The 13,096-nt window shown below is 38.3% G+C and overlaps 1 protein-coding gene across 3 annotated transcripts in view; it reads left to right on the top strand.

Annotated features, from left to right (window-relative positions):
- POT1 (protection of telomeres 1) overlaps positions 1-10,743 on the top strand; it is a 49,737-nt gene extending 38,994 nt beyond the window's left edge. For all 3 annotated transcript variants that reach the window (XM_053462110.1, XM_053462111.1, XM_053462112.1), the window contains 4 exons: positions 1,934-2,022; positions 5,085-5,179; positions 8,835-8,940; positions 10,589-10,743. In XM_053462110.1, the coding sequence (XP_053318085.1) occupies positions 1,934-2,022; positions 5,085-5,179; positions 8,835-8,940; positions 10,589-10,698 (400 nt within the window). In that variant the 3' untranslated portion in view covers positions 10,699-10,743. The remainder of the gene's footprint in view (positions 1-1,933; positions 2,023-5,084; positions 5,180-8,834; positions 8,941-10,588) is intronic.
- The last annotated feature ends 2,353 nt before the right edge of the window (positions 10,744-13,096 follow it).

Genomic DNA, 13,096 nt, shown 5'->3' with positions numbered 1-13,096 from the left:
ATGTAATTAGCAGTGGAACTAAATAACTAAATAATTTTGGTGCAGACTTACTAACCAACATATCAATACCTTTAATGTCCCCCTGAGTGTTTTAGTAACTATAAACTCCAAATATGCAGTCAGATGTATAGTAAGCTATTTCTAATGTTTTACAATATTATTATTTACATCATGATAAATTAACCAATACAGACTTTTAGACTACCATATTTGCTCTGAAAAATACCTCTCGTCTTATAATCGGGGTTGTCTTATAATCAGACCTCAAATAGGTCTGACTATGAGACTAAGATCCAGATCCTCCGCAACGCTGGATCCTGGGTCCTCCTGTCCTGACCCCCCCCCCAACTTACCGGTGCTTCTGATTCTGAGTCCCCGGTGTGTAGCCGGGTCAGCGTGTAGACGGAAGGAGGTGCGGTTAGCAACGGGGGTTGTCTGCGTCCATCGCGCAGTCCTTCCCTGGCTGTCAGAGATCAGAGTTCCCCTCACCGGGGAATTCTCTCTGACGACCGGGGAAGGTCTGCGCGATGGACACAGACAACCCCTGCTGCTAACCGCACCCTCTTCCGGCTGCAGCTGAAGTTGTCTACGCAAATCGCGTAGACATCTACGCGCTGCCCGGACAACACACTGGGAGTCAGTTGCACCGGTAAGTTTTTTTTTTTTTTTATTTATTTATTTTGGGGGGGGGGTTAAATGGGGGGCATAGGGCATTTCTGTAGGCAGAGTGCTCTATGGAATGCCTTTTAACCCCCTTAATGCCACTCTGCCTCCAGAAATGCCATTTAACCATCTATATGCCACTCTGCCTCCCTAGAAGCCACTCTGCCCCATAATATTCCTTTTAACCCCCTAAATGCCAGAGTGGCATATAGGGATATAAGGCATTTCTGGAGGCAGAATGGCACATAGGGGGTCAAAAGGCATATCATGGGGCACAGTGGCATATAGAGGATTAAAAGGCATATCATGGGGCACAGTGGCATTTAGAGGGTTAAAAGGCATATCATGGGGCACAGTGTCAAATAGGGGGTTTAAGGCATTTATGGGGCAGAATGACAAGCCTGTGGGCAGATGTGCATAACTGGGGGGCAGGTTGGAAAATAAAAGGAATTAAAAACAAAATATTTTTTCTCAATCATAGCTTTTATTAAAAAAAATTGTTTACATAGTTTACATGAATTAACATTTACTGGTTACTTTTTTTCCTATAGGGTCGTCTTATATTCAGGCTTTTTCTTTTTTTCCTAAATTAATATTCAGATTTTGGGGGGTCGTCTTATAATCGGGGTCATCTTATAATCGAGCAAATACGGTATTTATTTGTAAGTTCATGTAAGTCAAAATGTATGTAACACTGTAGTATAGCACCAAATAGTGATGTTGATGTAGAAATATGGCTCACCATTGCCTCATGGTTTGGTTTGCTTATATTGTATGTAGCAGGAAAGCAGAGCTTTCTGACTTTTATCCTAGGTGTCATTGCTATTTCTGTATCTTAAGATGGTTTAGGCTTATTGCAGAAATGTATTTGTTTGATCAGTTAATTAGTACGGCATAGTTTCCAAATGCTCCTCTAGTGGTGGAACAGTTCCTCTTTCCTTCTGTGATGCCCACTTCTCAACTTTTTGGGGTTAAAAATATTTGTTGAGTGTATCACAGCCATATAAGTCATAAAATGTTTTGTAGAAATAGCAGAAAATGTGTGTAAATAAATTACATTAGTCTTCTACTCGGTTACATAAATATTTATGTATTGGTAAAGCCCTACCTCCTAGCCACATCTCTAACCATTCCCTCAAGATAAAGGTGTCCATTTTAAATATTGAACAATATAGTACATTATAACATAGATATTATTTGTTATTTCTTCCTTGCTTAAAAAGGATCATGAACATGTTGTCTTTTTAATTATATGTGCATACTTCAATAGGTGCAGCAGCTGTTCAAAACTTAGAAACCCAGAGGCGCTTAGTTCGTTATGCAGTGATGTTTCCTGGAGCGTCTCTGCAATAGCAAAAGGTAAGGCTTCTTCTAGCACACCAAAACAGTGTCTTATATATTCATAACACACAGCAAATGATTGTGAAAACCAAGTAAACAGAGCACTGTGCTCACATTTTACATCATAAAACCAGATGTAGGAGTACTTCCACAGTGACATCAAACTTTGTAATGATGCTGCGCGTGTATGCAAAGTGGTGTTTTTTTTATCTGATGCCTTCACCCTTCCTTGATTCCCCCACCCCTTCTTTGATTTTATCTTATTGTTAAACAGTAATTAACTGAAGTTCTATCTAGTATCCTTAGCCGTTTTTTATTTATTTTGTTGACCACACTGCTATTCTGGTATCCTCGTCTGGCTTGTTTGTCCAAGCTGCTGCTCTGGTGTGTTGACTTGGCTTGTTTGATCATGCTGCTACTCTGGTATCATGGTCCTGTTTGCTTGACCAACCGCCATATCACCATACTATCGTTGACTGATTTTCTAAGATGGTTCATCTGATACGTTTTACCAAATGAACCTGACCCTAATATTTGAATTAGGGCTGCAACTAACGATTATTTCCATAATAGATTAGTTGGCCAATTTATTTTTTCGATTAATCGGATAAAAAAATTAATGTACATTTTTCATTTATTTAAAATAATTTAATAAATAAACAGGATGTTAAAAACAAACAGCAGAATAAAAAAAAAACATAAAAATGCATTTCTTGCTTTCAGTTCCCAACCTGCCCCCCCCCCCCAGTTATGCACATTTGAGGCCAGGCTTGCCACGCTGCCTCCCAGACATGCCACGCGGTCTCCCCCACATATGCCTTATATGCCTTATACCCCCATATATTCCACTGCCCCCTGATATGCCTTATACCCCAGTATGCCTTATACCCCAGATATGCTACTCCCTCCTCCCCAGATATGCCTTATACCCCAGTATGCCTTATACCCCCAGATATGCCACTCCGTCCTCCCCAGATATGCGTTATACCCCCAAATATGCCACTCCGTCCTCCCCAGAAATGCCTTATACCCCAGTATGCCTTATACCCCCTTATATGCCACTGTGCACCCTGATATGCCTTGTACCCCCCAGATATCCCATAGTGCCCTCATAGTCATACTTGTTCACAGCACACCGACAGAATACTTTTATAAATAAATACAGGGTTAATCTTCACTGCCTCCAGGATTTAGATTCCCCTTAGTTTGCCCCCCTTTACCTCTAACTGCATCTTAAGTTAACTTTATTAAATTAATTAAATTAACCCTAAAGACCCCATCAACCATAGCTCCCCCTAAATTGATCGCCACATTTTGAAGCTGAAAACAAGACATTTAAATGGGACATTTTAGTGTGGTAAGATTTGGAGACCGTTGTTGTACTGGTGTACAGTCATGGCCAAGTTTTGAGAATTACACAAATATAAATTTTCACAAAGTCTGCTGCCTCAGTTTAGATGATGGCAATTTGTATATACTACAGAATGTTATGAAGAGTGATCAGATGAATTGCAATCAATTGCAAAGTCCCACTTTGCCATGAGAAGGAACCTAATCCCAATAAAACATTTCCACTGCATTGCAGCCCTCCCCCAAAAGGATCAGCTGACATCATGTCAGTGATTCTCTTGTTAACACAGGTGTTGACGTGGACAAGGCTGGAGATTACTCTGTAATGCTGATTGACTTAGAATAACAGCTTTGAAAGGAGAGAGTGGTGCTTGAAATCATTGTTCTTCCTCTGTTAACCGTGGTTACCTGCAAGGTGTTGTCATCGTTGCTTTGCACAAAAAGGGCTTCCCAGACAAGGATTTGCTGCTAGTAAGATTGCACCTAAATCAACTATTTATTGGATCATCAAGTGCCTCAAGTAGAGAGGTTCAATTGTTGTAAAAAAAATGTGTCAGGACACCCAAGAAAGTCCAGCAAGAACCAGGACAGTCTCCTAAAGATTCAGCTGCAGGATCGGGTGCCACCAGTGCAGAGCTTGCTCAGGAATGTCAGGTGCAAGTGCATCTGCAACCACAGTGAGGCGAAGGCTTTTGGAGGATGGCCTGATGTCAAGAAGGGCAGCAAAGAAGCCACCTCTCTGGGAAAAACATCAGGGACAGACTGATATTCTGCAAAAGGTACAGGGATTGGACTGGTGAGGACTGGAGTAAAGTCATTTTCGCTGATGAATCCACTTTCTGATTGTTTGGGGCATCTGGGAAAAAAGCTTATCTAGAGAAGACAAGGTGAGCACCACCATCAGTCCTTTGTCATGCCAACAGTAAAGCATTTGTGGGGTTGCTTCTCAACCAAGGGAGTGGACTCACTCACAGTTTTGCTTAAAAACACAGCCATGAATAAAGAACGGTACCAACACATCCTTCAAGATGAACTTCTTCCACCATCCAAGAACATTTGGGTGACAAACAATGCCTTTTCCAGCATGATAGAGCACCTTGCCATAAGGCAAAAGTGATAACTAAACTCGGGGAACAAAATAAAATGTTGGGTCCATGGCCAGGAAACTCCCCAGACCTTTAATCCCATTAAGAACTTGTGGTCAATCCTCAAGTGGCGGATGGACAAACAAAAAGACGCAAATTCTGACAAACTCCAAGCATTGATTATGCAAGAATGTGCTGCCATCAGTCACTATGTGGCCCAAAAGTTAATTGATAGCATGCCAGGGCGGATTGCAAAGGTCTTAAAAAAGAAGGGTCAACACTGCAAATATGAACTTTTGACCACGACTGTACTACATGAGGTTTTTTCGTCTTGCTCCGACAGGAATTTCTGCCACGTTAAAAGTCTAGGTATCTGCTCTGTCAGTGTTCCTGGATTAAAAACATATTACATAATCGGATTTAATATACCCTTGGGGGCTCTATAGAGGACCTGTAATTTTACAGCGACCACTCACAAAGCAGACTCCACTGCTGTCAAAATGTTGTGGGCTCCAGACCTGGATCTTTTGGAGACCTAGAAACACCTCTAAATGTAGCTAAAAATAAAATGCTTTTAGATGATCATGTATGTCAGAAGAGTATAAATATATATATATATATTTAACTTTTTTTTTCTTCATACAGCATTGGGTGTTGAGCCACTAAAACACACATTTGTTATGTGTTTTAAACTAGAGGATGAAACTGGATTCCTGAATGCCTACCTCTGGAATTACTCAGTGAGTAACCCCATACAAATGTTATAGGTGGTAACAGGACAATAAACTCTGCAATTTATACTAGGTGTGTGTAATGTAAGTGGGCACAGCTAGAAGACAAATGAACGAGTAGTAAAAAATTTAAATCACTGTTTAATTTAGTAACTCGTGTAGGTGTAATTTATAGACCCCTTGGACAAGTAGAAGAGCTAGATAATCTACAAATTGAGGAAATAGTTAAAATGACAATTATAATCATGGGTGTCATTAATCTTCTTAATGTGAACTGGAAAACCAAAGTTGTGCCCAGAGTGCAGATATTCTAAACTCACTACTGGGAATATCTTTAAAACAAGTAGTTTAGGAGCCAACTCGTAAGGAGGCCATTTCACATTTAATGTTCACAAATGGAGATTTGTTAACAGATATTACTGTAGGTGAAAGTTTGGGTCTGGTGATCATCAAATGTGTTAGCATCTAGTAACAAAGTGCAGAAGATAGACAACACTATAAGATTAGGCAGAAAGAGACAAAGCCGAATCAGACACAGAAGAAAATAGCTCAGTCAGTAAAAAAAAGGGAGATAAAACGTTTTTTAGATAAAAATAGATATAAATGCAACAGAGTTGATGTTCCTGGAGGGATAAGCCAAACTGGAAAAATAGTCAGAGCTTTGGCAACTGGCATTTAATGTGGATAAATGCAAAGTAATGCACCTAGGGCAGAGTATAGAATATTTGATACTGTCCTAACCTCAATGTATGAGGTCTTAAAGGTAGGTAGACAATGCCGTAGAGCAGCAGGTAATGCCAGCAGAATGCTTGGTTGTATAGCGAGAGGTATTAGCAGTAGAAAGAGGGAAGTGCTTATGCCGTTGTACAGAGCACTGGTGAGACCTCCCTATTGTGGTACAGTACCGGAGACTGTATCTCCAGAAGGATATAGATATAATGGCGAAAGTTCAGAGAAGGGCTACTAAAATGGTTCATGGATTACAGGATAAAACTTACCATCTTAACATATATAGCCTGGAAGAAAGACGTGACGGGGGGGGGGTATGATAGAAACATGTAAATACTTAAGGGGAGTCAACATGATAAAGGAAGATAGTTTTTTTTAAAAGGACAAACACTACCACAACAAGAGGACATAGTCTTAAGCTAGAGGAGAAAAGGTTTCAAAGTAACATCAGGAAATATGACTTTACTGAAAAAAGTCTTTCAGCTGAAGTAGTAGATGTTAATACAGCGAGTTTGTTTCAGCAAGCATGGCATAAAACTAAGATAGATATAAGATTAGGCCAGGGACTAAGGAAAGTATTCAGAGGTTGGGCAGACAGGATGGGCCGAATGGTTCTTATCTGACGCCGCTTTCTCTGTTTCTATTAATTTTAAGTAACCTAATGTTACTGCACAAATGACAGGGCAATTTAATTTGTATACTCACTTATACCAGGTGGCACCCAAAGATAATTTCTCTAGTACTATGATTTTTTTCTTGTTGACCCATTCATGCTGTGTATGTTATAGGTACATGGTTTTGTTTGTTATTACTTGTGTTTTAACCCCTTGATGACAATTGACGTGCCAGGGACGTCACGGAAATGCATCGCCTTAACGACAATAAACGCGCATGGCAAACCTGTGCATGGCTGGTATCACTGAACTGGGAAGATGTTGCTGAACACATATTGGGGTGTTGTTTTGCAGTGACACATACAAAGAGCTGTAATTTCATACATAAAGTACAATGTGTGTTGGGGGGGCACAAAACAGTTACTGCCACGAAGTTTGGAAAAGGCTGGTGATATAATTAGTGCATGAAAAGAGTTAAATTACTAGCACTGGAAGCACCCTGACATTTATAGTTTCCAAAACAATATCCCGGAAAGGGAAACTACACTTGTCTACTAGGTAAGCCACCTAGATTGAATCCCAACACAATTTGTAAGCAGTCAAATTTGAGCAGGGGATTATCCTTTGTTCCATCTGTTAAATGTAATGATTTTGATTGGGAGATTCAACTTACAGATTCAACTGAAAGATGCACCTCACAATTATTATTTTTTTTTTAAATAGAAATGACTTAAAAAAGCTAATTTGAATCCCCTCATTCATATCAAACAATTAAATTGTTTTCTTGCAGGCGAGTCTAAAAAGTCTTATCAAAAAGTAAGACCTTATCAGGTGTCTAATATTTCATCCTGATGAGAGGAAAGCCATTATTTGACTTTTATCTGGCCCTATACCTGTTATCCGCCTTGCTGACAAAGGTAGGGGGAGCATTGTTTTGTTGAATTACAAATATTACCATCATAAGTCAGCAACTCTCAGATAAATCTGCGTTACTTTGTTACTTACAGATCCAGCTGCTTCTTATTAGTATATACATCACAAACTATATAAAGCTGTTGAGCATGTTCATATTACCAATGACACCTTCCAGTATCTCTATCAGAAACATCCTAGATGTCCATTATTACATACGAGATTCTGTGAAGTGAACATTCTCCATCAGGACATCCCAATATGTTCCCTAAAGGCAAATTACTTGAACTGCTTAGGATCTGATTGGATCAGTTTTCAAAGAATCTGTCATGACATGACCTGCTTGTATTTGCGACCCACCCCCTTTTTTGTGGGAGATTTACTAGCATAAATTGTGACAATCCTCAAATTTTACTAGTCATGCTGGATTTGACTAGCCTTTGCACAATTATATCTCATCAGGAGGGCATCACAACGTTAAAAGATATACTTTCTAATTATCCCACCTGTAATGGTCCAATCATTCATTTTGTGTTGGATATTTTTCAAGTTACTTTATCTTTAAGTTATTTCAGATTTGAGTGTCAATATCTTCATCTTCGATGGATCACATTGGTACACATTTACCAAGAAAGCCTGGCTCGCAATCTCCATTCCGGTTCATTCTAAAGGTGTTGGATGGGGTTGAGATCAGGGCTCTGTGCGGGTTAGTCACGTTCTTCCGCACCAAACTCATCTAACCGTGTCTAAAATGTAACTCTTGGGTTTTTTCAATTTCTCAGAGCATTGCATGATCTGACCTTGGTGTGAATTTGCAGAGACACCCTCTCCTGGGAAGATTGGCAACTGTTTTGAATAATTTTTTATCACTGTAGAGCGATGGACTTTAAATTGTTTGGAAATTGCGTTTTAACGCTTCCCAGATTGATGGGTAGCAACAATTACCTCTCTAAGATCATTGTTGATGTCATTCCTCCTTGACATTGTGTTAAAACACCTTAATGCACATAAATTTAACAGGTGTAGTAAATTGCTGCATGTGTTGGTTACTTGTTTCTTGCCATAACCAGTCAGAAGCAGAAATATACCCTTCGCTTTGATGGATGTTTAAGTTTGTGAATCCATGAAAGATCACCCCCATTGAGTATGCTGTTTCTTAATACTTGGACCATTCACTAGGAAAATAAACCAGTCAATTGTATCTCAGTTGTGATTCATGGGTCACCCAACCGGGAGTGGGCTTGTTGGGTACCTGCACGTTACCCCTTACGAAGGTTTCACAATGTAGCGAAGTTACACAGCATAACTGTGTACAGCTAGTTGATAATGGAATGTAACCAATTTTTGATACTCATTATATATACACCTTAAGGTTTATCTTGTGTATTATTTGCTCTTCCCAAATTTAGGAACAATTTTTTCAGATTCCTGCTTCAGAGATATTTGTGGATGACAAACTTCAAGAACAGCTTCAGAGCATTATGAATGCATTGTGCCCTCCAAGAAAACAACGCAGTAAGTTTGTATTGTCATTGTGTCAGTCTTTGAGGAACAGAAACACAACAGACATTTAGTATAATACATAACACGTTGCAACTTAAATTAAACAAAACCTCCTAAAAAGTATTTATATGACACATGAATATTTAAATAAAAAGGTATCACCCAAGTGACTAAAACTGGCTCATATTTGTACAGATGTTAGGTAAGGTTTTTGTGTGCCAGAATTAAATAACCCAGACCCAAGTTATTAGTAGAGACATTATTTGTTGAGAGGCTCAGAATGGCCACTTTTTGCTGCTCATGTGGCAGCTTCAGTACCGTTAGTGTGCAGCTGCACACTGCAATCAATAGTGCAGCAAGTGGCATGTGCGTTGTTTCCTATTGTGTAAAAGCACAATAGAAAAGGAATTCTCTCCATTAACCAGATGAAATATGGCTAAAAAGGGACGAGGAGAAATAGTTTGTTAGCAGAGGGATTTATATACCCACATAAAACAGTAATCAAAGTGCATTCACATAGATAATGCAAATTATTTCAGGGAAGGAAAAAAAATCCTGGCTCCTAACTTTTTTAGCTGGCGCCTAGATTTACAACAAATTTGTCAAGCCTTGTATTATGATATATGTATCAATGTAATCTGTGTTCATTTTTATTGAATGTAAGTAGAAATATATTTCAATGTAATTAACTTGCATTAAGTTGCTAAAACGTGAATCGTCAGTGCAGGTGCATTGCAGTGCACCAGTAGTTAATTTGCCATTATTCTAAGGTAGTATAAATCAACTAAGAACTCCATAGCTTGAATTGTGTTTACTTTGTAGCGGGTAGACTAAGTAGTGCAAATGCTCCGTGGCAGCTTTCCAACTTTTTCTTTAATTGTGAAACATGATTAAATACTCATCAGTTTATGAAAAGATTCAGCTGTTGTGCCAAGTTATTCAAAATAATTCTAAATGCTATATTATCCAAAGTAAAGATTGCCGTTCCACTAAGACAAAACATGGTAAGGATACAACCTTAGCAGGTCTGTAATTTTATTACTGATTTAATCACCTGAAAACAACACAAACTGTTATTTTTCTCTTAGTTTATCTGGCAACTCCAAATGAGGGCTGCCATTTGATGTTTCTAGTGGAGTATTTAGTTTAAAAGTGTTATGCTTTCCAGAGTAGTTTTAACAGAACATTTTTATTTAAGTAGACACTCTAGCCATCATATACACTTGCATGCATATGATTCCCTGTGCAAACCATGGAGGATCCCCGATACATTTGCCTCTTCCCTGCCCTTAGCGTCTACGCTTGCTTGAGATGTGTAGAGACAAGCTATAGAGCTTGCAGCTTCTACTTAAAGTAAGTTCCTTAATTTTGTTGAAATTTGAGAATGAAGACAATTATTTTCATTGCTTGGTCTGTATGGAAAACTAAAGTGTACCTTGAATTTTAGTAGTATAGTTTTTTCCATCAAAGCACTGGCAGTGACGTGTGTCTACATTATAGTTTACTTTCCTTTTACGTTTACTAAACATATAGCATCCTCTGGTGCAAAGACAATGTGGGAGTAGTTTATGCACTTTAAACCTAAAATGTAAATAATTGTGTATATATTAACATGTAGTCCTAGACTAATTGTTTTAACAATCAGTGTTGATTTTTTCAGGTGAATATCCTTGGTTGGAATGTTGTATCAGATCCTACAATGCAACAAATGAAGGCAAGCAGCAAGTGTGCTATGAGATATTTGACACTATAGTCACCAAAAGGATTTGAAATTGTTGATTTGTCATGTGTGTAAATAAAATTATGGTACATTAACTTGGCTTCAATTTAGAACTTTTTCAAGCGTAAAAACCAATATACTATCTCTTCCTTCACTCAAATGTAGTTGCTGCAATTCTTTGATATTGAGGCATTCAGCAACACCAAAAAATGTTTTTTTTAATGGTTATTTCTATGAGCAAGTCCTAAAGTTGGCACTGTATCCTCCCAAAAATCCTAGCATGGAAAATGGTTAGAAAAAAAACACTATTTGAAGTACCTTGGTTGTGGGGGGCAGGGGTTGAAATGGCCGGCATCAAAGATGTACCAAATAGGACAAGGGTGCAGGCTGACCAGATTTGTAAACACCACAGAAGTGTTAAAACAGTCCCCAAAGGGTACAAAATTATATAAAAAAAAACTTTGTCTGTCCTTAAGGTACAGACAAATATAATGTGCTTAAGCTAATAACACACAATCATAATTTTGGTGTCTTTATTGAACACACCTATTAAACATTCAACAGTTATGTTGGAAAAAGTGAGTGAGCCCTTAAACTTAATAATTACTCAAACCTTTGGCAGCAATAACCTCAAACAAGCTCTTCCAGTAGCTGCAAATGAGACCTGCTCAATGTTAAGTAGGAATTTCAGACCATCCTTCTTTACAGAACTGCTTATTTCTAGGATGTTGGGTGTGAATGTTGAGGTCATGCCACAGCATTTCTAATGGGTCTGACTGGGCCATTTAAAAAGAAAATCATTTTAAAAAAAACACATTCTATACTAGTTATTTTGATGTTTAGGGTCACATTGTCCTGCTGCATTAGATAACATCTACTGCATGTCAGCTAGTGGACAGCAACCCTGACCCTGTTTGATACTGAAAGATATGGTGGTGCTTCCAGATGGCTCTCTCTCTCCACTCCTCCCCTCTCACTTTCCTGACTTTGTTTCCTGAGTGTGCCAATCCTTTCCAGCTTTATGCAAATTAACAATTCTTGATTCACATCAACAGATGCCTTTTAGGAATAGCATATGGTTGTAAACACACTTCCAATCCTTTTTCATTGGTTGGACTCCAGGTTTGAATATTCCTTACTCCAGTTAGCTTTTATAGAAGTGATTAGCCTAGGGGCTCACATACTTTTTCCAACACACACTGTGTATGTTTTCAATATTTACAAGACCAATACAATTAGTTAAAACACATTGTTTTAGGACAAATTTATACATAAATGCTGGTACTTCCAAAGGGTTTGTTTACTTTTTTCTTGCCACTGTAAAATCAAAAATGTGTAACATTTTAACAAATTAGCAAGTTAAACATATTAACCTTTCGTCAGTAGCCGAACACAAGACAATAATGCCGTTATCAAGATATTTGTTGGTTGCTGGATAAGCTGAAGTATACTTTTTGCTTCAAATACTGTAACCCAAGCAAACAAGTTGAGGGAATTTTTTTATGTATATTTGCTTGTTCACATTTAAATGTAATTAACTAAGGTCATTATTACAAATGTATTTGTGTGTCAATGATTTTCAATCTCTGCATTGCATGGAAAAATGTGATGCATTTCTAATTTTCCTAGGACCCAGTCTGGCAGGATAAAGGTTACATTTTATTATCTTTTCTGCTCAGGTTAGTTTTAGGGCTATGACACAGTTTATCATCACAGTTTGAGCCAGTGTTTCACCTGACCTGCTCATCCACTGCGTTGGAAGCTCTTGGTGTGGAGCCATATCCATATGTTACAATCACCTTCTGGAATTGCCGGACAAACCAAACACCAAAACATGCTTAAATGGGAGTCAGGTTTAAATAATGCATTTCCCCAATAGGTATGGGACATGGTCTTAAACGACCTGTCCAGAGGTTTTTGAAGTTCTTTCATTTCTATTTAATAAACTGTAGTAAACCCTTGATATGGACTTTAAACAAATGTGTTTGTAATGTGTTACCTAAAACCCCTCTCAGACCTCCGGGTAATCATCTGCTAACCACTTTATTTTCTTCCAGTGTTAATTGCTCATTTACCGTCTAATAATGGATAGAATAATTGGCAATTATGGCATATGATCTTCTCCTTTTGCTCTTCAGATTATACTACAAAACCTGAAGCTTGTGTAATGCTTTATGACCTATGTGTTTGATATTCTTGCTGGATTCTTCTGGGTATGGAAAATCTCTTTTAAAAAAAAATTGAAAGATTAAAAGAAAAAAATATTTTCAGTCTAATAGCACTTTCTTGCATCCTCCTCCTTATGATAAAGGAAAGATCAGAATGACATTGGATAGCCTGTTCTCCAGTGCATCAACAGAGAGATCTCTCATGATGCAACATACCAGAGGACATAAAGTTCATTGCCGTTAGTGTTAACCTTAATTTGTTTATTTTTTTTCACGATTT

The sequence above is a fragment of the Spea bombifrons genome, chromosome 4, assembly GCF_027358695.1.
Source record: "Spea bombifrons isolate aSpeBom1 chromosome 4, aSpeBom1.2.pri, whole genome shotgun sequence".
NCBI classification, from domain to species: Eukaryota; Metazoa; Chordata; class Amphibia; order Anura; family Pelobatidae; genus Spea; species Spea bombifrons.
Note: the sequence above shows the minus strand (reverse complement) of the source record. Positions and strands in the feature narration are given on the sequence as shown.